We start from the raw sequence: 22665 nt of genomic DNA on the forward strand, positions 1-22665 counted from the left end.
CATTACAAAATGCCTATTCAAGGTAAGTCAGTCAGTGCACACAAATGTTCTTATTAAATGCAGAACCACATTCAGCTACATCAAGTGAGAAGAGAAACCTTTAGATATTTACACCGAATTGGTGGCTCAAAAAACTAAGAAAGCAGAAGCACATGACACCACCAAGACTTTATGAAACCAAGTAAGACCAGACTAGCCAAGTACTTACCCTACTCTTCTTACCATCCTGATCGCCCTATATCCACACTAAGTCTGAAAGCAGAACTAGCCCAAGCCCAGAAGCTTCTATGTCAGTAAAGCAGGATCTGCAATCTTCAGTAAGAGTATGTATGTGTGTAAAACAGCACAGTTTAAGTGAATAGAATGTTTAACCAATGCCCAAAATTTTAATTAACCTTTTCAGGCATAAATAGGGCCATCAGGTAGTATTTCTTGGTCACTAGATGAAACTGCTGAAAAGGATAACCATAGCCAAACTTCAGGAGCAGAGACTCACCCAAGTGCCCTCGGTATAAGTACAAGGCAAACCTTGGGGTTCTGGGCAGACAAAAACTAGTCCTTAGTTAACTTACACTATGATCAAATCAAACATGGCAAACTTCACAAACAGAATAAAGCTTACAATTTTCTTTAAGTATACTCTGGTCTTTGAAAAATAGAATACAATTCACTAATAACACCAAGAAATATATACTTTGGGGATTCTGGGGGAGGCGGGGCAGGGTTAGTTTGGTTTTTGTTTTTTTGATGGGGGAGGAAGGATGGGAATAATATGCAAGGGAGGAAAATTAGTTGTTGAACAATACTAACCAGATAGCTGTACGGGTGAAACCAAGGTTTTTTTTTTAAAATGCTCTCTTAGATATTTTAATTTGTGTATCTTTTCACACTTTATTAAGACCTGTTTCTTAAATTCATTCCACAGCTCAAGCTCAGTGCGAATCTGTAGAAAAACATATGGGGGGGGTAGATATTTAAGTTATACTCAACTGTTAAACTAAAGGGTAACCAACATAACAGGGTCCATTGTAACCTTATGTCATCCAATCGCAAGAAATCGCTCCCCTCAAAAAAACAGTTGTATTTTACACTCTGAAAATGACTATTTCGACATACATGGAGTAAAGCAACTCATTCCAATTTGCCCCAGTCAACCAAGCCAGATACCTCCCATTTCATTTGTGTTTTCACTGCCAGGAAGAGGAGGAATGTAATTGGACATGAAGCAGGCTCTGGCAACCCTAAACATAAAACTCCCCAATACCTGGGACCACATGGAAACGACTAAGCAATTGATCCAATAAAGTATTGCTCCTAAGTGTTTTTTCTTAAAGAGGATTTCTGGCTGGCTCTCCCTGAAATACACTAGATTGAAATCTGACAGCAACTTACACTTAATGGGATCTTGGTGTTTTTCCTTTCTTAGTGACATATAAAATAACGGTGCTTCGGACAACGGCTGGCATCTTAGAATGGGTTACCTTGGGCAAGTTACTAGGTTGAACCATAACAATAAGCCTCTCCATGCCTCTGTTTCCTCATATGGAAAATGGTGATAACAACTTTATCTGATATGACTGTTTTGATTGTTGTGTTCAATCATTAATAGGTATAAAGTGTTCAAACCAGTCTGGCACACAGCCAGCACTACACTAACCTGGCACTGACAGATCATTCCTTCAAGGGTCTTCTATTAGCTGCACCTCCCCATCCACACACTCGCCCACTCCCTTATAATCAGTGACAAACCCATAAGACAGCTGAATTTGGCTTTAGTTCACAGCACATTAACCTGTTATAGGAAACTAACTGACCATCGTGGAAACTAAAGCTGTAACTTTAACCTCTAACTGGTATGCTGTTATAACTAGATGCTGGACAGAAATTAAATCAGAGCTTTTCAAGTCATCTGGTACTGAAATTTAGGTCAATCGGTTAATAATCAGTACACCAAATGAACTGAATAAAGTTGAAACATAACAAAAAAAGATGTGTCAATTCTCAGCGACATTCATCTTAGAAACCAGGAGTCCTAGTGACAATTATTATAGGAGCTATGTACCAAGTCCAGTCTCCGAGCAGAAACATATCCAACCAGGGATACATTTTTATTCCTTCCTGAGAAGAAACTCAATCAACCCCCATACTAGAGAGAAAACAAAAAACTCTACATATGTAACCCTAATAAAGGATCAGTATCCAAGTATATAAAGAACTCCCACAAATCAGTAAGAAAAAGAACACCCTACAGAAAAAGAGCAAAAGGTATATTCACAGAAGGAAACCAAGTAGCCAAAAAAACATATAAAAGCACACTTAACCTCACCAGTAATTTAGAAAAATGCCAACATAAATCACAAAAAAACAGTACTGCAAAAAGTTAATAAACCTAACACTTTAGTGAAAATTGGGTGAAGGAAAGGAATTTTCTGTGCCTGTTAGTGGCAATGTATTTGTTTGGAAAACATCAAAGCAAATGAATATGCACAAATAATGCCATTTACAAAAAGACTTTGACAATAACGAAACGTATTGTTTTCACACATAAGTATGTACTGAAGTACAAAAACACACATGGGCATTCTGCCGGCCTTGAGTGTGTGCCACTCAGATCTCCCTTCAAGAGAGAAAGAGGGCCTCCCTGGTGGCGCAAGTGGTTGAGAGTCCGCCTGCCGATGCAGGGGATACGGGTTCGTGCCCCGGTCTGGGAGGATCCCATATGCCGCGGAGCGGCTGGGCCCGTGAGCCATGGCCGCTGAGCCTGCGCGTCCGGAGCCTGCGCGTCCGGAGCCTGTGCTCCGCAACGGGGGAGGCCACAACAGTGAGAGGCCCGCATACCGCAAAAAAAAAAAAAAAAAAAAAAAGAGAGAAAGAGATGAGAGAAGTGTAATTAGCTGACAGCCCCAGCTGCCCAGCACCTTTGGGGTCCACTGCAGCATTCATACCAACGCCAGGCCAATGACTGAACACAGCCGGCATTCTAGGGCAGGCCCTTTCCTGCCCAATGCACTCTAACCAACAGTCTGTGCTCTGGCTGCACTGCAGTCTTAGGCTCCTGGATCCAATAATCAATCATCCTTCCTCCTGTTTTCCTTCACAGGTGTCACACCTGCACCCATTCTGAAGGCTGTGCCACCTAACCTTCTTCTTCTCCTCCCTGTCATCACAGGCATTTACCCCTATGACACTCTTGCACGTCTAATTCTATCTTGGCATCTGCTTCATAAAGGAGGCAAACTATCACAGGGATAACAAAAATCAACTTCCAATTAGTGAAGGCAGGAGTGGAAGAATTAGCCTCTACCTGTACCTGAAGCAAATATGTCCTAATTTCAACAGTGTTTAATCACAGTGGTGGGCATGTAACTGTAGATATTATTTTCTTTTTTATTTGAATGGGTTTTTAAAATAACTCTATCTTTACAATTCTATCCTACCTTATGATAATTTGCAAAGACATTCCAACATCTAATCACTATTTAATCACTTCAATTTTAGAAATTTAACTCTTACTCCTGGTTCTAAAATCATGCACCCATATTACCGTTCCCAATTATTGTATGCAGTAACAATGCTCTAAAACATTAAGAGTTTTAAGTTTGGCTTCATTGGCCTCAAGTCTACCTGGAGATACGTTTAATGACCAAAAGACAAATACAAGTCACTTTGTCTCCGCAGGCCTTACTTTCCTCATCTAGAACACAGGAAGGCCGGACTGGGCAGACACTACCATTTCCTCTCTCATTACTCCAAGGAAGGGAAAATCCAGAAATTTCAAAGAATTATCTCTACTGTGCGATTTTTACTAAGATCACCATCTTTAAAGAATTTGACTAATTTGAAAAAAATAGGAGTTTTAGGGTTTACTGTCAACATTTCATTTAAATGACATTTTAATGTTATTTTTAAATGTCTCAAAAATTTTAGCAAAACACCTTTTGTCACCTTAAACCATTCTATTTTTTAAATACTTTTTTTTTAAATCAACAGAAAACATAAAGCTCAACCAGAAGACAGATATATGTATTAGAAGAATTTCCATAACACAAAACAGAAGAAATTGTTAAATTACAACTATTACCCCTTATCATTTCTAGGGTCACAAATATTTTCCATAATTGCTATTTAAAGCTGTAGGAATTAACTCACTCCAAATCACTGAATCAGCATTCAATCCCCAATTCCTACCTTATTCAGACTTTTACTGTGTTGCTACAGAGACTCCCTCCACAAAAGGCACTTCCAGTTCTGTTTTAAATATAAAAACCAATACAAGCCTTATTTCTTACTTTTACATTATGCATGGAACCTCTAAAGAAAGGCTCAGAAGAAAGTGAGGGCTAAATTATAAATTAATTACAACAATCTATATAGCAGAGAGTAAAATATAAAAAGTAAAATAAACTGGGGGAGAATACAGTAACTTGGATAGACTTTAATGTTTCATCTCCAAAGACTAAGAAGTTAGTTGCAACTAAATTGCCCCATATAACTTTATGACACCAAGGAAAATAGCTTTTTAAGAGTAAGCCTAAATTTCTTCAGTACCAATGACTTTCAACACTGCTTTTAAAACTCTGCTCTGATCAGCCTCAACCAGCTAACCTTTGAATCACACTCATCACCCACGGAAGGGAACATTGTGGCAGAAGAACCTCACCTCGAAAACACTAACTCTCAAAGACAAGAACCTGAAAGTTTAGAGCAAAAACTCCCTAACTCAGAACACAGTTAATGTGTACTTCACTTTGGCTGAGGGATGGATTCAAGGTTTCTTTTGTACTATCCAGAAACTTGATCTGAACAGGTTTACCTATTCTTTCTGGATCTCAGTGTACTTTTCTGCTATAAATGTAGAAATGTCTTGGACTAGTTCTCCCTCTTCCAGGAAAGAATATTTACCTAAATTGCAGCAGGTAACTTAAAAGTAATCATCTTCAACTATCTCAGTGCACGCACAATTCCCATTCAAATCTACGACTTCGTTATAATTCAGTCTTACCTCTGCAGTAAAGCAGGCAATGCGGGGACCACTGCTTGGCAACTGAAGTCCCACAATGATAATTAGAATAAGATAGCAGACAATGTTTACTTAACACTCACTGTGTGCCAAGCACTGCGCTGGACATTTTACATGTATTAGCTCAGTTAATTTCTTCTCTTGAGGAAGAAGTTCCACTACCCTTACTTCACAGATGAAAGCAAAAATAAAGTAACTTGCCGAGGGGCAACACACATTTGTCAAGAGGCACTGCCAAGATCTGAACTTGGGTTTGACAATTCTCATAGCCCAAGCTCTCACAGTCTACTCTGTACTGCTTCTGAAAGAAGCCAGAAATTAAAAAGATGACTGTAACTGACATAATCACAGGCCACAAGTGAGGGGAAGAACCCTGATTCATAATGGAGGAATGAGGCTCCTGAGATACAATGACCAGCTTGACCTTAAACCACCTTCTTAACCACAGAGACGGGGCATTCAACCTCCCGACAACCAGTTAAGTGTCTCCTACTTCACTACATCATGAAGGTGATTGCTCACAGGATTTATCATTACCCTGACCTCTCATTTGGGTAAACACGACCTCAAAGTACGTCTACATCACAAAGCATTCACTGTAACTTATGAATTTTGGGGTATCTTTAAAATTGATTTTTACAATGAAACTAACGCATAGCCAATGTGTTCAAAGAGGAACATAGAACCACCAGTAAGAAGAAATGAAAAGCAGGTCAAGACACCCTGTTCAGAAAAATTATTCCACATTAAAGCATAACACATTTTATTAATACAAGTCAACTCTGAAGTGACAGTTGAGCCAATGACAACCACAAACTTTCTAATCTGATTAAATATACTGGATTCAATGTTCCAAATACAGGGTGCATGTTTAAAGGGCTATTACCTCAAAAATATTTACCATTAACATTTCCTCTTCTGTAAGAGTCTTAGTTTTACTATTAGTGAACTGTGATACTGAAAACCAGCACAGATAGAAGCTGACAGTAATAACACATGCTGAGACTCCCCTGGTGACACAGTGGTTAAGAATCCGCCTGCCAATGCAGGGGACACGGGTTCGAGCCCTGGTCAAGGAAGATCTCACACGCCGCGGGGCAACTAAGCCTGTGCGCCACAACTACTGAGCCCACATGCTGCGACTACTGAAGCCCATGCGCTTAGATGTAGCCTGTGCTCTGCAACAAGAGAAGCCACCGCAGTGAGTCGCCCCCACTCACCGCAACTAAAGAAAGCCTGCATGCAGCAACAAAGACCCAACACAGCCAAAAATAAATAAATTTAAAAAAAAATAAAAAATAAAAATAAATAAAAGAAACCAAAGACGACTCAGCATACACTATGGCACTGAGTATGGAAAGACAGTCTGGACCCCATATGAGAACAAAGACTAAGTTAAAGATACGGAACTGCATTCTGGCCTTGTTTTTAAATCTAACGGATAAAACTTGTTCCATCATTATGAACACAGATGTTATGTTAACTACCAAGTTCTGATCCAGTGATCCGGTTTGGGTCTGAATTAGATAACAAGAACTGAATCAGCACTTTAGGATGGCGGTGCTCTATCCACGTCACTCACTATCTGTGAGGGATGACAGAAATGAATCTTCTTTGGGCCATACACGGAGTATCAGGTGGATCTAGTTTCAACCATTCGCTTTTAAAGCTCAATAGGGTCAAGTTGGGATACTGTGGGTAAATAAAATCTGACCTTAAAAAAAATTAAAATCAACTTCTTCCACTCATACATCTTTACAGAGATAGTTTTTTTAAAAAGCAGTTTCCTGATGAGTTTCACACTTACCGGTCTGTTCAAATTTGTAAAAATAAATAAACAAACAAACAAACATTCAAAACTCAGGCAGGGGGAAAACAAAAACCAGTAACAATCACAATCTCAATTCCATATTATTCCTAACTTGTACTCATGGAAGGAAACTGTCTTAAGTCTAAAGACTGAAAAAAAATTTTTTTGCCATGAAACAAAATTGGTGTATCATTTCTATTCCAAAATGGAAGTCTCCCTGTCCCTTAGATTTTTTTAAATTAATTAATTAATTAATTAATTATTTGGCTGCGTTGGGTCTTTGTTGCAGTGCACCGGCTTCTCATTGCAATGGCTTCTCTTGCTGCAGAGCACGGGCTCTAGGCACGAGGGCTCCAGCAGTTGTGGCTCACAGGCTCTAGAGCGCAGGCTCAGTAGTTGTAGCACACAGGCTTAGCTGCTCCACAGCATGTGGGATCTTCCCGGACCAGGGCTCAAACCCATGTCCCCTGCATTGGCAGGCGGATTCTTACCCACTGCGCCACCAGGGAAGCCCCGTCCCTTAGGTTTTAAGTTAAATGAGAACACACCTAAAAAAATAAATCAGTAGGAAACAGTAAAGTCCTACAATTTCCAGCCATACCTAGGAATTCGTCCCACTGCTCAGATTGGCAAAACACGGTTTCAAATTATTTCATACCAGTTAGATTCCTTTCCAGATTAAAACAAACACAAAATGGGAAATGTTAATGCCAAGACCCAATCAACTGGCAGTAAGACCATGCAGCAAAACATTTATAGTGTTTTACTTTTTAGAATGGCAGGTCTCTAGCAAATTTACGCTTGCATCTATTCCATCAAAACTGCAAGGACAGCTCAAAATATGATGCTACTACATGTGCTGTTTCAAAGAGAACAACTCCAAAGAAACCAGGCTCATTCCTAACAAAGCTGGGCTGGACGTCAATACTTAGAAGAATGTCAGAGTTCTAATTCCTGCTGTCGCCATCAAATATGCCCTTTTCTTCACTCACATCCCACATATTTAAATAAAGCTTTCAAAACGAATATAAACAAAATGTACCAAAAAACTGACCAACTTACTAAAACTAAAAGATATATACAAGTTGATTCTTTTAAATATGTGGGGGAAACTTGGTGACAAGCTTTGCTTTATGTTCTGTGTATTAAAACAAAGATGGACTTGACCTACAAAATGAAGATAGGGTCAACTGTAACCAAAAAACAGTATGCTTCCCCTGGTGGCCAACCATGGAATGGAGAAGGCATGCACAGAAGAGAAAAAGCCTCGTCTCGGAGTCCCATCCTGTCACTCTTATAAATGAGAAGTGACTACCAAAAAAGGAAGACGCGGGGGAAGGGGAAACTATCAAAAAGACTAACATAAGTTAAAAGGAATACAAACCTGGGCGGTAGACTACTTATACTTTAAGAGATTTAAATCATCAACAGACTAAAATGTAGAAGGCAAATACGGGAAAGGTCATTTATTTCCAGAGTGCCCAAGAGCTCACTCAGGGATCCCTATGTATTTTCACTTCAAACAGCACCCAGAGTTTCATACCTAAATAACAGCTTAAGAGCAATCGCCTTTTTCAAGGGCTAGATCCTTGCAATTTTCTGCAGTCTTGTTTCCAAGGAAAAGCATTTATGCATTTATCTTCTCAAACTCGTGGTATAACCTACATAGAGAACCTTCAGTTCTAAAGCCCTCCAACCAGGAGGACTGTTAACTCCAGTTCCACAAGGTTCTCTTTTGAGTTTTATTTCTGAAAGAAAACCCACGTCCTTTCAAACATTTTCCATGCCAACAATCTTTTAAAGATAATCTTATACGGAGACAGGCTAGAATCTCACTGACGAATTCCTTTGTCTGGTTGGATTTTTCTGGTACTTTAAATCTGCTTCCACACAGAAGAGCAGCAAGAGTAGCAAATGTTCCAAGCTAGGGGGTAGGGATTTCTTGGAGGCGGACATCATTTGTTAGGCTAAAGCTTCTGAAGGTTCTAATCTTTCACAACCCGTTCCTTAAAAAAAAGGGGGGGGCGGAATACACACACATTTACAAATAGGTCCTAAAATCAAACTGCCACCAGCCAGTCTCTCTTCCCCGGGCAGGCGCCCTCTGGTAAGCACACTTCTTTTATTAACTGGTTTTGGGAGATCTCAAGACGGGAGGGGAGTCGGGGGCAGGAAGGAGCCCAGGGGCCGGCAGGACGAGGAAAGGGCATGCGGGGCAATCCTCCGCCGGGGAGAAACGGGTCCGAGGACGTCCCAAGCCCGGGCGCTCGCAGGACGCTAACTCTCCGGCGCGGTCGCCCCTGCACGGCCCCGGCGTGGCTCGTGCCGACCCGGGGACGCCGGAGCCCCCGGGCCAGGTGGCCAGGTGTGGCAGCGCGCTGCCGCCTCCAATCCGACCCGCCGCGGCGACCGGGGCCTCCCCGGGGTCAGGCACGGCGGCAGGACACCCTTGCGCGGGTGTCTCCCCGCGGACAGCGGGACCCACACAGGCAAAAAGAAAGTTGTCCGAGGCCGTCCGCCCCCTCGGGTCGCCGGCCGGCCGGGCCGGGGCGCTACTCACCGGGGTCGAAGTCAGGCACCACCGCCTGGTACTGGGGTCCGACCCGCATGCCGCCGCCACCTGCGGGGAAGCAGAGAGGTCAGCGGGCGGGCGGGCGAGCGGGCGAGCGGGCGGGGGCGGCGCGGGCGGCTGCCACTTACCGTGCTCCTCGTCGCTGGACGAGCCCGAGCTGCCTTCCTCCCAGGAGTTGCTGCTGCTGTTGCCATTGGGCGCCGCCGCCGCCAAACTTTTATTCTGCCCATTATTGGGGGCGGCGGCGGCCGAGGCGGAGGCGGCTGTGGCCGAGGAGGCGGCGGCGGCCGAGGAGGCGGCGGCGGAGGCGGCCGAGGCGGCGGCGGAGGCGGCGGCGGCCGAGGCGGCCGCGTTGGCCGCGTTGTTCCTCCCTCTCCGCTTCCCTGAGACCTCGGGGCCCTTCTCCACCATGGCCGGCATCGGCGGGGGCCCGGGCCAGGCGAAAGTGGCGGGGACCCGCGGCTCCGGAGGAGGGGGCGCCGGGCCGGGGGAGGGGGTGAGAGCGGGCGCGGAGGCGGGCGGGCGCGGCCGGAGCTCGCGGGCGCGAGTTGGAGCTGGGGCGGCCCTAGCGGGCGGAGAGCAGAGCCGCTTCAAGCCCCCAGCACCGTGCCGAGCGCAACTTTCGCTCTCATCGCCGCCCGCACTTCACTGGCACTAACTACTCCAGGAGCAGCGAGCGGGAGGGGAGGGGGGCGGGGCCTGGGCGAGCGGGGGAAGCCGCGCGCAGCCCAACCCGGCGCGGGGTGGCTCCGCCCCCGGCGTGCTCCCATTGGCTCTTGTGGGATTTGGACGGCGAGCGGCAGTCAGATTGGCTCCGCGTACCAGTCTGTCCAAGGGGCCGGGGCGGGAGAGCGGGGACGGGGAGGCTCCGGGCTTCCGTTGGTCAGGTTCGGTTGACGCGTATCGCCCGCTGTACGTGGTTTGAGGTTTGCAATCTCTCTACGCCCCATGATCCATCTCTCTAGGCAATAGCGAGGAGTTAGCTGTCCTCCCCGCCCCCTCCTTCTGCCGGCCCCCCTTCACCTGCGCGCACCCCCCGCGGCCTCTGCCCCCACGTTCCCCGAAGGGCTCCACTGAGGATCCCATCGGTTTCAAAAAGTAAAATATACGCGACACGAGAACAGAAATTGAATGCAAGGTTGGGACTACTTTGCCCCTCGCGCGGAGGATTACATCTCACAGTTTGAATGGGTTCTATACAAAGACGGGAAACTAATTGGAAGAAACTAATTGCGCCCCCACCTTTCCCAAGGGATTTGGGGGTTAGCGCCGGGGGAACCCTGGTGCAGGGGACAGGGTTCCCAGGTGACAGTCACCCTCGGAGTAGAAGAAAGCAGTGTAGGAGCTCAGGGGGTTTAGTAGAGCTTTCTGCTAATTTGGTGGGGAGAGGTTGGAATTCGCCGCGATTGCCCGAGTTTCGGGGCGCGCCGCGCCTGCGAGGCCGGAGGAGAGGGGCCTCTGCCCCTGCCCGGTCGCAGAGTCGGGGCGCGGGGTCCCTGCCGTCCCGGATGGCCGTTTGGAGAGCTCTGAAGGAGCCGAATTGCCACAGGGGGAGGGGAGCACTTAAAAATGGGGTGGGGGACTTACAGAAATGGGCTGGGGTCCGGGAAGGGTAAAGAGGAAGAAGCTATTTTCATCCCAAGCCTTTGGTAGGGGAGGAGGGTCAACTTCCTCCGAGGCAAGAGCCACTTTTCCGGATCTGCTGCCTGCCCTGCCTCCCCAACTCCACCCCGGGCACCCAGTGAGGGAGAGCTCGAGCCAGCCCGAAACATCCTTGCCCCGGAGAGTGACCACCGGCCGACACGGGGCTGCTTTTATAGCTGGGGGTGGGGGGAGAGATGGGAGAGTGTGTGACTCCCCTGGAGGTCTGTATCTGCCCCACCCCCACCGATCCCCCCCAAACAACACGCTCTTCGTACATAATCAGGAATAATCAGGAGGCGAGAGAAGGTCTATAAATGAAATATATATATATATTTTTTTTTTTTTAATGCAGCGGGTGGCTATTTTTCTTTTAAGTTACTTCAAACCTGAGCTTAATATGGGGACAGTTTACACCAGCTCTGGTTATAAATAGCTACAGGGAGAAATCTGAAGTTTTATGGTTTTAAAGCCTGAATAAATAAACAGGATGTTCTCCACGTTTTTTGCAGCATAAGCCATCATTATTACTTCAGTGAAGTGACCATGTTCAATTCTTCCTGAATGAACTGTAAGAAAAAGCGCTGGGAGCCCTCCCCATGGAGGAGAACTGCCCCCGCCAAGTTCAGGGTCGCTCCTGGATTCCCCTTAAAAGGACGCTCATCTCCTAGGACAGCCCAGGTAGCGCAGGTGTGTGCCCCGGGATACTCCCCAACAGCTGGCCTGGGTAGGATGCAGACAGCAAAGCCAAGGGTTAGGAACCAGAGGTGGCATTCCCTGGGCTGAACCACCTGGCCGAGGGCTGTGACTCATCTAGAGGTGAGCACTGTGCGAGGAATGAGGTTAAAAGCACTCTGCCCTGCTCGCTTAGTGTCTATGAAGTTATACCACAAGACTATGGCTAGATTAGCCTACAAGGGCACAAAGGTGATATTGAGTCATTTTTTAGAGCAGCAGGAACGGCACAGCACATGGGGTCACCAGCACCACCTACCAAACCCCAAGGTTGGAGCTACTTCCTGGCTGGGTTATAACAATGGGTGCATCACTGGACCTTCCAGCCATTCACTCTTTTCAACAAATATTAACACCTAACATGTGCCAGGCCCCGTTCTATTTTGACGCCAAAGCCACACATGCCATACTGGCCTTGACCCTCTCAGCTTCCTTGTCTGTAAAACACAGATAATAGTAACTACCTCCTGGCCTGGTGGATTTTTTACAGATTCCATCTCTCCAGCCCCTCTTCTTCCACCATAGGGAACCCCTCAACCTGAAGGAAACCCCCTTTCCTGCCCCTGCCTATTGTTTGGGGTGGGGGAAGGTGGCCCACACACAACCCTTCTGATTGGGAATTTGTGACCTCAGAACTTCAAACTGGCACTCCATCGAGTCAGCAGCCCCACCATGTTTTTCGGTGACACTCTCCCACCCTCTGAGTCTAAGAGTTCACACCTTCTCTCCTCTCCTCACACTCCCCACAGCCCCTTCTGCCCTCACTCCCAGCCAGTGACCTCACCTCATTCTTCAGTGGGAAAAACTGAATCCATCAGATGGGCTCTCATCTTCCAGTCCCCAAACTGACACATCTGCCTGCCTGGCACCCCCCTCCCCCTCAGTCTCTCCCACCCCAATCTTGATCTCAGGCACCCACCTCCAGCTGCCCTCCCCTTGCTGCTCTCCTGTACCATCAGCCTCTCTCTCTCTTTCCCCTTGGCTAGCATTTTCCCAAAAAAGGGGGAAAAACTCTCCCTTGCTCCCAAGCCCCTTTCCGCCTCCTCCCCATTTCTCTACTCCCACGACAGAAGACAGAAAACTCCAAGGACGTGTCCATACGTGCCTTCCCCACTCCCTCCCTTCCCAGTCTCTCCTCACCCCACCCCAGCAGGGCTGTGTGCCTACTCCTACCTATTGCTAAGGTCACCCACAAGCTCCCAGCTGCCCGATCCAGCGGTCACTTCCTGGACTTCCTGGAACACTGCCCTTCTCAGCAGCACCTGAGACGCCTGAGTCCGCCACTCCTCCCTCTGGAAATTCCCTCTCTTGTCTGGACCTTGGTTCCCCTCCTACTTCACAGACCGCTCCCCCTCAGTCAGTCCCCTGTGCAGCTTCCACCCTCTCCTTCCAACCTATAGTCGTTGGGGTTCCTCCTGGGCCCCCTTCTCTGTGCCTGATGCATAGTAGGCACTCATTAACTGCAGAGTGAGAAATAATGAAAGGGAACACAGGCTGCCGTGGGTGCACAGGGCAGGAGCCAGTCCTAGTGGGGGGAAGGTTCCTGGCACAGGTGAGGTCTGACCAAGGCAACATGAAATATGCCCTATAAGGGGGACCTTTGGTTTTGTCAGCCCAGCATCTCCCAAGTGTCTACTCATCCGCAACATCCTCCTCCCGGTGGTTAGCTTGGGGCTTCCCCATCTCTAACCGGCACGTGACCCAGGCCTGGCCAATCAGAGCACCCCAGACCTCTGGCTACAGTGATTGGCCCCGCAAGGGCACATGACCTAGCCAGGCCAATCAAGGGTCTTTCTGGAACTTTTTCCTGGAACTCTCAGGAAGGAAGGGATCTCTCTCTCTCTCTCTCTCTGAAATCAGGACCTAGGGATCTAAAGCCTAGAACCTCCAAAGCAGGGCCGGGGATGGGGCAGGCAGGACAGGCCGCACCGGGGCTGGAAGCTGGAGGAGGCGTTTATGCCCCGGGGGCTCGCTTGCCCACCCCAGTGCAGGGCCTGTTCCAGGGAGCCCTTCTTACCCCACCAGTCTGTGGAAAAAGGCCGGTTGAGTCCTGATAGGATCTTTTGACCTCTCCCCACTGTCCAAACCGCATAAGCCAGGCCTGAAATCCTGGCTTTTTAAATAGAGCGATTGGACTTTCTGTTACAACTCAAAGAATCCTGGATGTTACGAATAATTAGGCATTAATCCTGTGCAGAACGAGAGAAAGCAGACGCTGGCAGAGAAATAGCACCTTCCTGTCCCCTGTGAAAGGCTTAAAGATAATAGCTAATATCTTCAGGGTGTAACTGTGCCTGGTTGTGCTCTCTGTGTAGAAATCGTCAGCGCTTTTAATCCACCCAGTACTCCCACTGGGTGTACATGGTTATGACCGGCTCATCCGGGCCTTGTAGGTAGGGTAACTGAGGCACCTCGAGGTGAAGTTTCCGCCTGAACCATGTGACCCCACTCATCGGCAGGCCTCAGCCACGTAGCCGTGTGGCCGCGGGCCTCACCAGAGACCTAAGAATGTTGGGAGGACCAGGGATGAGGATGTGGGCAGAATGCCTTGTCTGATTCTACACGTAGTGTTTATAATTCTTACTGCTGCTTCTTTTTGTTTGTTTTAGTATTATTGTCAGATGGCTTGTTAGAAAATTCTGCCAGGCAAGGAATAGCTTCCCCAAAGCTGGACCAGGCAGAAGGCAGGGCGTGGGCTGGCAGGAAAACAGCCAGAAGCCAGTCCTGGGAGGGTACATTTCCCCCCCAAGGCTCTTCAGAAACTGAGACTGGGCAGGAATTTTAGCCATCCTAGGAGTTCTTTTTCTTTTTACTTTTTTTTTTTTGGCTGCATTGGGTCTTCATTGCGGTGTGCGGGCTTCTCATCACAGTGGCTTCTCTTGTTGTGGAGCTCGGGCTCTAGGTGCGTGGGCTTCAGTAGTTGTGGCTCGCAGACTTAGTTGCTCTGCGGCATGTGGGATCTTCCGGGACCAGGGCTCAAATCCGTGTCCCCTGCACTGGCAAGTGGATACTTCACCACTGCGCCCTAGGATGGGAGGTCCCATCCTAGGAGTTCTTAACCTGCAGTCTGTGGATAGATTTCAGGGGTACCATGAACCTGGGAGGGTAGTTACAGGTTTATTTAAATGAAACTTTAACTGAAATCTAGTATTTTCTTCAATTATGAATGTAGGTGGTATTAGCAATGGCTGGGACGATGGCACCCCTAGAAATCATAATACTGTCTCATCACATGACATGTTGGGAGAGATCTCAGAACAGTGTGTACAGTCGTCTCCAAAATTACAGAAGATATTAGACCTGCGGCCAGATCTTGTTAGTTAATGTGTTAATAACCAAAGAAAAAAACTCAAAATGGATTGTATGCCTAACTGTAAGAGCTAAAACTATAAAACTCTTAGGAGAAAACACAGGAGTAAATCTTCACTTCGCAAGGAGTGACCTCGAGTAGGCAAAGCCTTCTTAAATACAATTTCAAGAGCATAAGGAACAAAAGGAAAAAAGTAGATAAATTGGACTTCATCAAAATTTTAATTTGTTTTTTTTTTTTTTTTTGCAAATGATACCATCAGTAAAGTTAAAAACAGTCCACACAGTGGGAGACAATATTTGCAAAACATGCCTGGTAAAGGGCTTTATCTAGAACATGTAAAGAATTCTCACAACTCAATAATAAAAGATGAATAAAATGGGTAAAGTATCTGAATAAACATTTCTCCAAAGAAAGTATACAAATTGCTAATAAGCACATGAAAAGTTGCCCAACATTAGCCAGCAGGTAAATGAATATCAAAACTACAGTGAGATACCACTAGGTATCCTAGCCCACTATGATAACTATAATAAAAAAGAGTGGTAATAACAAGTATTGGGGAGGATGTGGAAACGTTGAAACCTTCATACACTGCTGGTGTGAAATGATGCAGCTGCTTTGAAAAACAGTCTGGCAGTTCCTCAAAAAGTTAAAAATATAGTAACTATATGACCCAGCAATCCAACTTTTAGATATGTAACCAAAAGAATGAAAACATATACCCACACAAAAACTTGTGCACAGGGCTTCCCTGGTGGCGCAGTGGTTGGGGGTCTGCCTGCCGATGGAGGGGACACGGGTTCGTGCCCCGATCTGGGAAGATCCCACATGCCGTGGAGCGGCTGGGCCCATAAGCCATGGCCGCTGAGCCTGCGCGTCCGGAGCCTGTGCTCCGCAACGGGAGAGGCCACAACAGTGAGAGGCCCATGTACAGCAAAAAACAAACAAGCAAAAAACAAACAACAAACAAAAAAAAACTTGTGCACAAATGCTCATAGTGGTGTTACTCACAATAGCCAAAAAGTGGAAAAAACTTAATGTCCATCAACTGATGAATGGATAAACAAAATGTGGTCTATCCATAAGATGGAATATTTTTTTAACTTCATTTTTTAATTAATTTATTTTTTTGGCCGTGTTGCGGCTTGCAGGATCTTAGTTCCCCAACCAGGGATCAAACCTGTGCCCCCTGGGCCTCCCTGGTGGCGCAAGTGGTTGAGAGTCCGCCTGCTGATGCAGGGGATACGGGTTCGTGCCCCGGTCTGGGAGGATCCCATATGCCGCGGAGCGGCTGGGCCCGTGAGCCATGGCCGCTGAGCCTGCGCGTCCGGAGCCTGCGCGTCCGGAGCCTGTGCTCCGCAACGGGGGAGGCCACAACAGTGAGAGGCCCGCATACCGCAAAAAAAAAAAAAAAAAAAAAAAAAACCTGTGCCCCCTGCAGTAGAAGCGCAGAGTCCTAACCACTGGACAGCCAGGGAGTTCCCTCATAAGATGGAATATTATTCAACCATAAAAAGGAAAAGAATACTGACATGTGCTACAACATGGATAAGCCTTGAAAACATGTTAAATGAAAGAAGCCAGTCACAAAAGAGCATATACTATATGATTCCACTGATATAAAATGTCCAGGGCTTCCCTGGTGGCGCAGTGGTTGAGAGTCCGCCTGCCGATGCAGGGGACACGGGTTCATGCCCCGGTCCAGGAAGATCCCATATGCCGGGGAGCGCTAAGCCCGTGAGCCATGGCCGCTGAGCCTGCGCTTCTGGAGCCTGTGCTCCACAACTGGAGAGGCCACAACAGTGAGAGGTCCACATATCGCAAAAAAAAAAAAAAAAAAAAAAAAAATGTCCGGAGTTGGCAAATGAATAGAGACAGAAAGAAAATTTTTGGCAGCCAGGGTCTGGGAGAGGAGGGCACTAGGCAGTGACTGCTGATGGGAATGGGGTTTCTTTTTGATGTGAGGAAATGTTCTAAAATTGATGGTAGTGCTGGTTGTACAACTCTGTGAATATACTAAAAACCATTGAATTACACACTTTAAATGGGTACATTGTATGATATATGAATTCTGTTTCAATAAAACTGTTTTCAGTAAAGCCTCCCTGCTGGGCCTGGAGATCTCAGGTCCGGCTCTCCACACCGGCCTCCTCGGGTGCTGCGGATGAAGTTCTGACTTTGCCCCGATGCCAGGGCCAGCAATGGTGACTACAGGGAGGCCACCTGAGGCTCCTGTCTCACAGATCCCTGCTCGGTCAGGTCCCCGTTGTGCATTATGGCAGCCCCAAGTCAAGTCTTGCAGCCTCGACCTCCACGTTACAATGAGAGTCAGAGGCCAAGCCACAGCCTGTCTTCAAGGTGGGACTTGGGAGTGGAAGTATCAGGCCCAGGCCCTTCCTGCCCAGTTCCCCCCCCCCCCACCGCTCTTTCTTTAAGTACCTTTAGGAATGTTTCACTCTTTATCTAAGAGCCCTCCCCAACAGAATTTGGGAGATGGCCACAGGCCTGGGATAAGTGTGGGGCCTCCGAGGGTGACCCCCTCAAGGGGCTACAGGCTTGTGAGAGGACCAGCTGAGACAGCGCTTAGCCCCAGGCCTACAGGTGGCTGAGAGAGGTCTCCTCGCTAGAGCCCAGTGGCCCTCCAGCCCTAGGTCTGTCTCAAGTTTCCACACTTTGGGGACCCCTCCCTTCCCGGGGTTGCCCCAGGCATGCTGCTCCCACCAGGCCACGTGGTCCTCTCCTTCATGTCTCAGCTCACAGGTCACCTCCTCCAGGGAGCCCTTCTGACTTCCCTGACCATCTGAGGCCCCTGTCCCAGCCCAGGTCCCTGAGATCCTCCTTCCTGGGACCGATCACAATTATAATGGTCTATGTGTGGCACTGTCTTTCTCTCCCTCTAGAAAGTAAGCTCCATGAGGCTACTCTGTGGTCTGTGAGCCTCACGCACAGCAGGGCTCATTAAATCACCACTGCTGACTGTCGTGGGGTCAGGCTGGGACATTTAAACAAGACCTGAGTCAGAGCGTAAACATCGCTGGGCAGTAAATGCTGAGCATAGCACTGGCTTCCCAGGTAGCCCCGTGGCTGGCAGATGCCGGCTTTCAGGCTGCCGCACGGCTGCACTCACACATTCAGACCCTCAGAGAGAGGAGTGCTCCTTCTCTCATCTAGAACCTGCCTTCCAGCATGTGGTTTCCTGTCCGAGGAGCCACCCCTTATCTGCAAGAGCGACAGTGGGAGTAGGACCCCCTCCTCCCTTCACCCCACAGGATGCTGTGTCCGAAACAGGCAAACCTGCTAAAGCCCCCCTGAGACAGACAGACACACAGACAGGGGAGACAGATGGCCCTGGCAGTTGGCGTGGGAGCGCGTAGTCCTGGAGCCAGGTCACCGCCACAGGAGCTGCAGGGGGCCTTCTCCTGGGCAGGGTGGGGGGTACCTGGGCTGTTCCTCCTCCCCTCCGTGCTTGAATGTCGGACACCATCCCTTCGCCCCAGAACAGCCAAGCATATCCTTGAAACGTGGACTGGATCCTGCCCTTCCCGGCTCACAACCCACGGGGCTTCCTGCTGAGGATAAAATTCAAAGCCCCCTCAGAGGGATCCAGGCCCCCAGGGACGCTCCCCGCCTTCCACTCCCAGCCTCTGCCTCACCTCCTCAGGGACTTTGCACAGGCTGTTCCTGGCCTGGAGCACCTCTCCCCACCTGACTCAGCCATCACCTGCTCGGAGAGCCTTCCCACCTCCAGCGGCCCCTGGCCTCACCCCCCCCACCCGCCGCAGCGCCCTCTCAGCCTTATCTCAATAACAGTTGTGGCCCTTTCTTCTTGTTTGCTGTTGCTCACCCAATAGACTCCACCTTGGCACCGGGACATGTCTGTCTGTCCTGCTCACAGCGCACTCCAGCCCTGGCTGGTGCCTGGCCTAGAGGAAAATACACCTCAGGGTCCCCCTCACGGTGCGCACGTGGGGTGGGGGGGTGCCGGGCATGATGGAGGCGAAGGGGGGGCCCGGTGAAGGCCACCTGGCCGCTTGCGAGAAGGACTGCCATGGCCCGAGGGCAGGGCTCAGCCAAAGCCCCTCCTCGATCCTCCCACCGTCTCACCAGCCTTCCTCCCTACGGCCTGAGCATGTCTTTTTATTTTCTTAATTTTTTTTTTTCCAGCCATGCCACGCGGCTTGTGGGATCTTAGTTCTCTAACCAGGGATGGAATCCGGGCCCTCAGCAATGAGAGCGCGGAGTCCCAACCACTTGACCGCCAGGGAATTCCCCCAACATCTGTCTTGCCGGCGTCCGTCCCCTCACTGGCCTAGAACACGTGGGCCTCCGTAAAGGTGAGGGGTTCTGATGAGTGGCCCAAGAGGATGGCATCCTTTTAGGTGGGGGCACAACATGAATAACATCAGGGCCCTTTTAGCAAATGCCTGCCATTTGCAGAGCCAGTGGAGGAATCAGGCAGACCTGGGCCAGCCCTGCTCCGTCTCCCGGACGTGGCCTCCGCACATTCAGCCTCCATGCCCCTGCTTCCGCTCTGAGGAGCGCTGAAGCCTGTCCCCAAGGGCTGCTTCAAAACTCTCAGAAATCCTTAGAAGGAATGGAAAGATGGTTGGTGGAGCCCATTTGTTCACCTTTGGTCCTGCCCCAAACCCCACCAAAATGAAAACGAAGGGACAAAAACAACAGCAAAATCTTGGAAGCTGAAAATCAGATGGCAGAGTGGTCACCGACTTCACCCACCAGATAGAGCTGGTACCAAATCCAGCTGTGGGGAAATCTGAGGAGTCTCCCCGGACTATGCAAACCCCCAAAGCCTTCCTGTCCACACTGTGGGCACCAGGCCCGCCCCCTCTGCCCAGTGGGAAGTGGGCTTACTACTTCCTGGTGTATTTAAGGGTCCTCCTGGCAACCCGATGATGCAGCGTGGGAGACTGTGCAACTCAAGTTCGCAGAGCTGGCCAAGGATGGAGGGACCCAGCCAAAGAAAGGGATGAACTGTGTATGGACCCAGCCACAAAGTGCATGAGCCTGAAAACAACATGCTAAGCGAAAGAAACCGGCCCCCAAAGGTCACACGGTGCCTGATTGCATTTCTATGAAATACAGAATAGTCCATAGAGACAGCAGATTGGGGTTGTCTGGTGCTGGGGGAGGAGGGGACAGGAGTGGCTCTTTATGGGGACGGGGTTTCCTGTCGGTTCTGCAACAGATACTAGAGACGGTTGCACAACACGGCGAATGTACTTAACAACCGCTCAGCTATACAAGCCAAAATGGCAAAAGTGATACATTTTATGTTATGTGTATTTTCACACACACACACAGGAGAACTGAGGGACCAAAGTTGGAGCCCAGGACTTCCATGGCGGTCCAGTGGTTAAGACTCCACACTCCCAAGGCAGGAGGCACGGGTTTGATCCCTGGTCGGGGAACTAAGATCCCACATGCCGTGGAGCAACTAAGCCCGTGCACCACAACTACTGAGCCTGTGCTTCAGAGCCCGTGAGCCACAACTACTGAGCCCACGCGCCTAGAGCCCATGCTCTGCAACAAGAGAAACCACTGCAATAAGAAGCCCGCGCACCACAGCGAAGAGTAGCTCCCGCTCGCCGCAACTAGAGAAAGCCCGCACGCAGCAACGAAGACCCAACACAGCCAAAAATAAATAAATAAAATAATTTTAAAAAAATACTTTAAAAAAATTTTAAAAAAACAGAAACCAGGGCTTCCCCGGTGGCGCAGTGGTTGAGAGTCCGCCTGCCGATGCAGGGGATACGGGTGCGTGCCCCGGTCTGGGAAGATCCCACATGCCGCGGAGCGGCTGGACCCGTGAGCCATGACTGCTGAGCCTGCACGTCCGGAGCCTGTGCTCCGCAACAGGAGAGGCCACAGAAGTGAGAGGCCCGCGTACCGCAAACAAAGCAAAACAAAACAAAACAGAAACCAGATCACATTATTCCCCTGACTTAAACCCTCCATTGGCTCCCATCTTACTTGGAAAGGAAACAAAGGCTTTCCAGTGGTTCCTAAGGCCCTACCCAAGCAGGCCCCCTGTGACCTCTTGGACCCTGTCTTGTCATCTGGCCTCCTCTGTGTCACCAACTGGCTCTAGCCCCACTACCCTTCCTGCTGATCCTCGAACAAACCAAGCACACCCAGACCTCAGGCCCTTTGCACCTGCTGTTCTCTGTGCCAGGAATGCTCTTCACCTAAAGACCCCCTCGGCTCACTCCTCATCTCCTTCAGGTCTGACCACTCTTTTGAAACAGGCCACCCTCCACCCAACACCCTTTTTCGTTTGCACGTGTCACCAGCTCGCATATTTTACGGATTTGTACTGTCTGTCTCCCCCTTAGGATGGCAACCTCTTGAGGACAAGGATTTCTGTGTGCTTTGTTCACTCTTGTTTCTCCAGAAGCTAGAGCAGTGCATGGCACACAGTGGGCTTCCATGAACATCTGACAAATGAATGAACCGTTTTAGGGTGAGGACACAGGGCCCAGAGGGGCAGAGTGATGCAGCTGTGACCGGCAGCTCCAGGGTTTCCTCCAGGCCTCTCTCCGGAGCTCCCTGATCCTTCCAGCTCTCCGTGCTTGTTATTTTTGTTAGTATCCACTCGTATTCAAGACGCGGTGTTCTCACAGCATCTTCTTGCTGAGAAGGCAAATATTCAAAAATACTTTGACAATGACATTCTCCACTTCCCCAAGGCTGTGTGAGATGCCAGAAATGATGGGACTAATTAGCGGCGCTGACTCCCCACACATCCTGGCATCTGTGTCTCCCGGGGAGAGGGCACGGTGGCCAAGACTCTCTGGGCACTGCACATGGACCAGGGCAGAGGCCAGTGAGGCCTTGAACCTGGACTAGGACTGGCTCCACCTCTGGCAGCCCAAGGGCCCCTGAGCCCATCCTGGGCCTCTCTGGCCTCAGTTTCCCCATCTGTAAAATGAGAGGGCTTTTGCCTCAGGTTCAGGTCCAGATGCTACCTGCTGCAGGAAGCTGCACTGCCCCCATCCTCGAGCGCAGGGCCCACGTGCCACGTGCCAGTGCCAGTGAGGTCTAAGCGGTTCTTTCTGAACAATCTCAGAGACCTGAGCCCCTCTCACTCAAGCCCACTCTCAGCCTCTTTCACTCTTTGGCCATGCCACACAGCTTGTAGGATCTTAGTTCCTTGACCAGAGATTGAACCCGGGCCCCAGCACTGAAAGTGCTGAGTCTTAACCACTGGACTGCCAGGGAATTCCCATCAGCCTCCTTCCCTCTTCAGGTTAGCTCCACACATCTTGAGTGTTCCGCCATGCCGGCTGCTAGGGACACAGCAACATGTTCCCGCATCAAGGTCAGCTCTGTCCCGGTCCCAGTCCCCTTGAGACCAGGCTTTATTTGACCCTTGCAGCAACCCCAGGAGGCCTCCAGCACAGGGCTTATTGCTCCTATTTGACAGATGTGCAAAATGAGGCCCTGAGAGAGCAAGTGACTTGTTCCAGACCCCACAGGAAGCTGGGTGGGTAGAACCACACCTGGAACACGGGCCTTCTGACTGCTGGTTCAGGACTCTCATCTGGACACCTCTG

General features: G+C 49.1%; 1 protein-coding gene across 1 annotated transcript in view; it reads right to left on the reverse strand.

Moving 5' to 3' along the window:
• The window catches only part of RCOR1 (REST corepressor 1), a 113920-nt gene extending 103857 nt beyond the window's left edge, over positions 1 to 10063 (reverse strand). The window contains exons 1-2 of the mRNA XM_060095596.1: positions 9531 to 10063; positions 9391 to 9450 (exon numbers count right to left, since the gene is read on the reverse strand). Coding sequence (XP_059951579.1) covers positions 9391 to 9450; positions 9531 to 9822 — 352 coding nt within the window. The 5' untranslated portion in view covers positions 9823 to 10063. The remainder of the gene's footprint in view (positions 1 to 9390; positions 9451 to 9530) is intronic.
• Positions 10064 to 22665: the final 12602 nt, after the last annotated feature.

The sequence above is a fragment of the Mesoplodon densirostris genome, chromosome 4, assembly GCF_025265405.1.
Source record: "Mesoplodon densirostris isolate mMesDen1 chromosome 4, mMesDen1 primary haplotype, whole genome shotgun sequence".
NCBI lineage: Eukaryota > Metazoa > Chordata > Mammalia > Artiodactyla > Ziphiidae > Mesoplodon > Mesoplodon densirostris.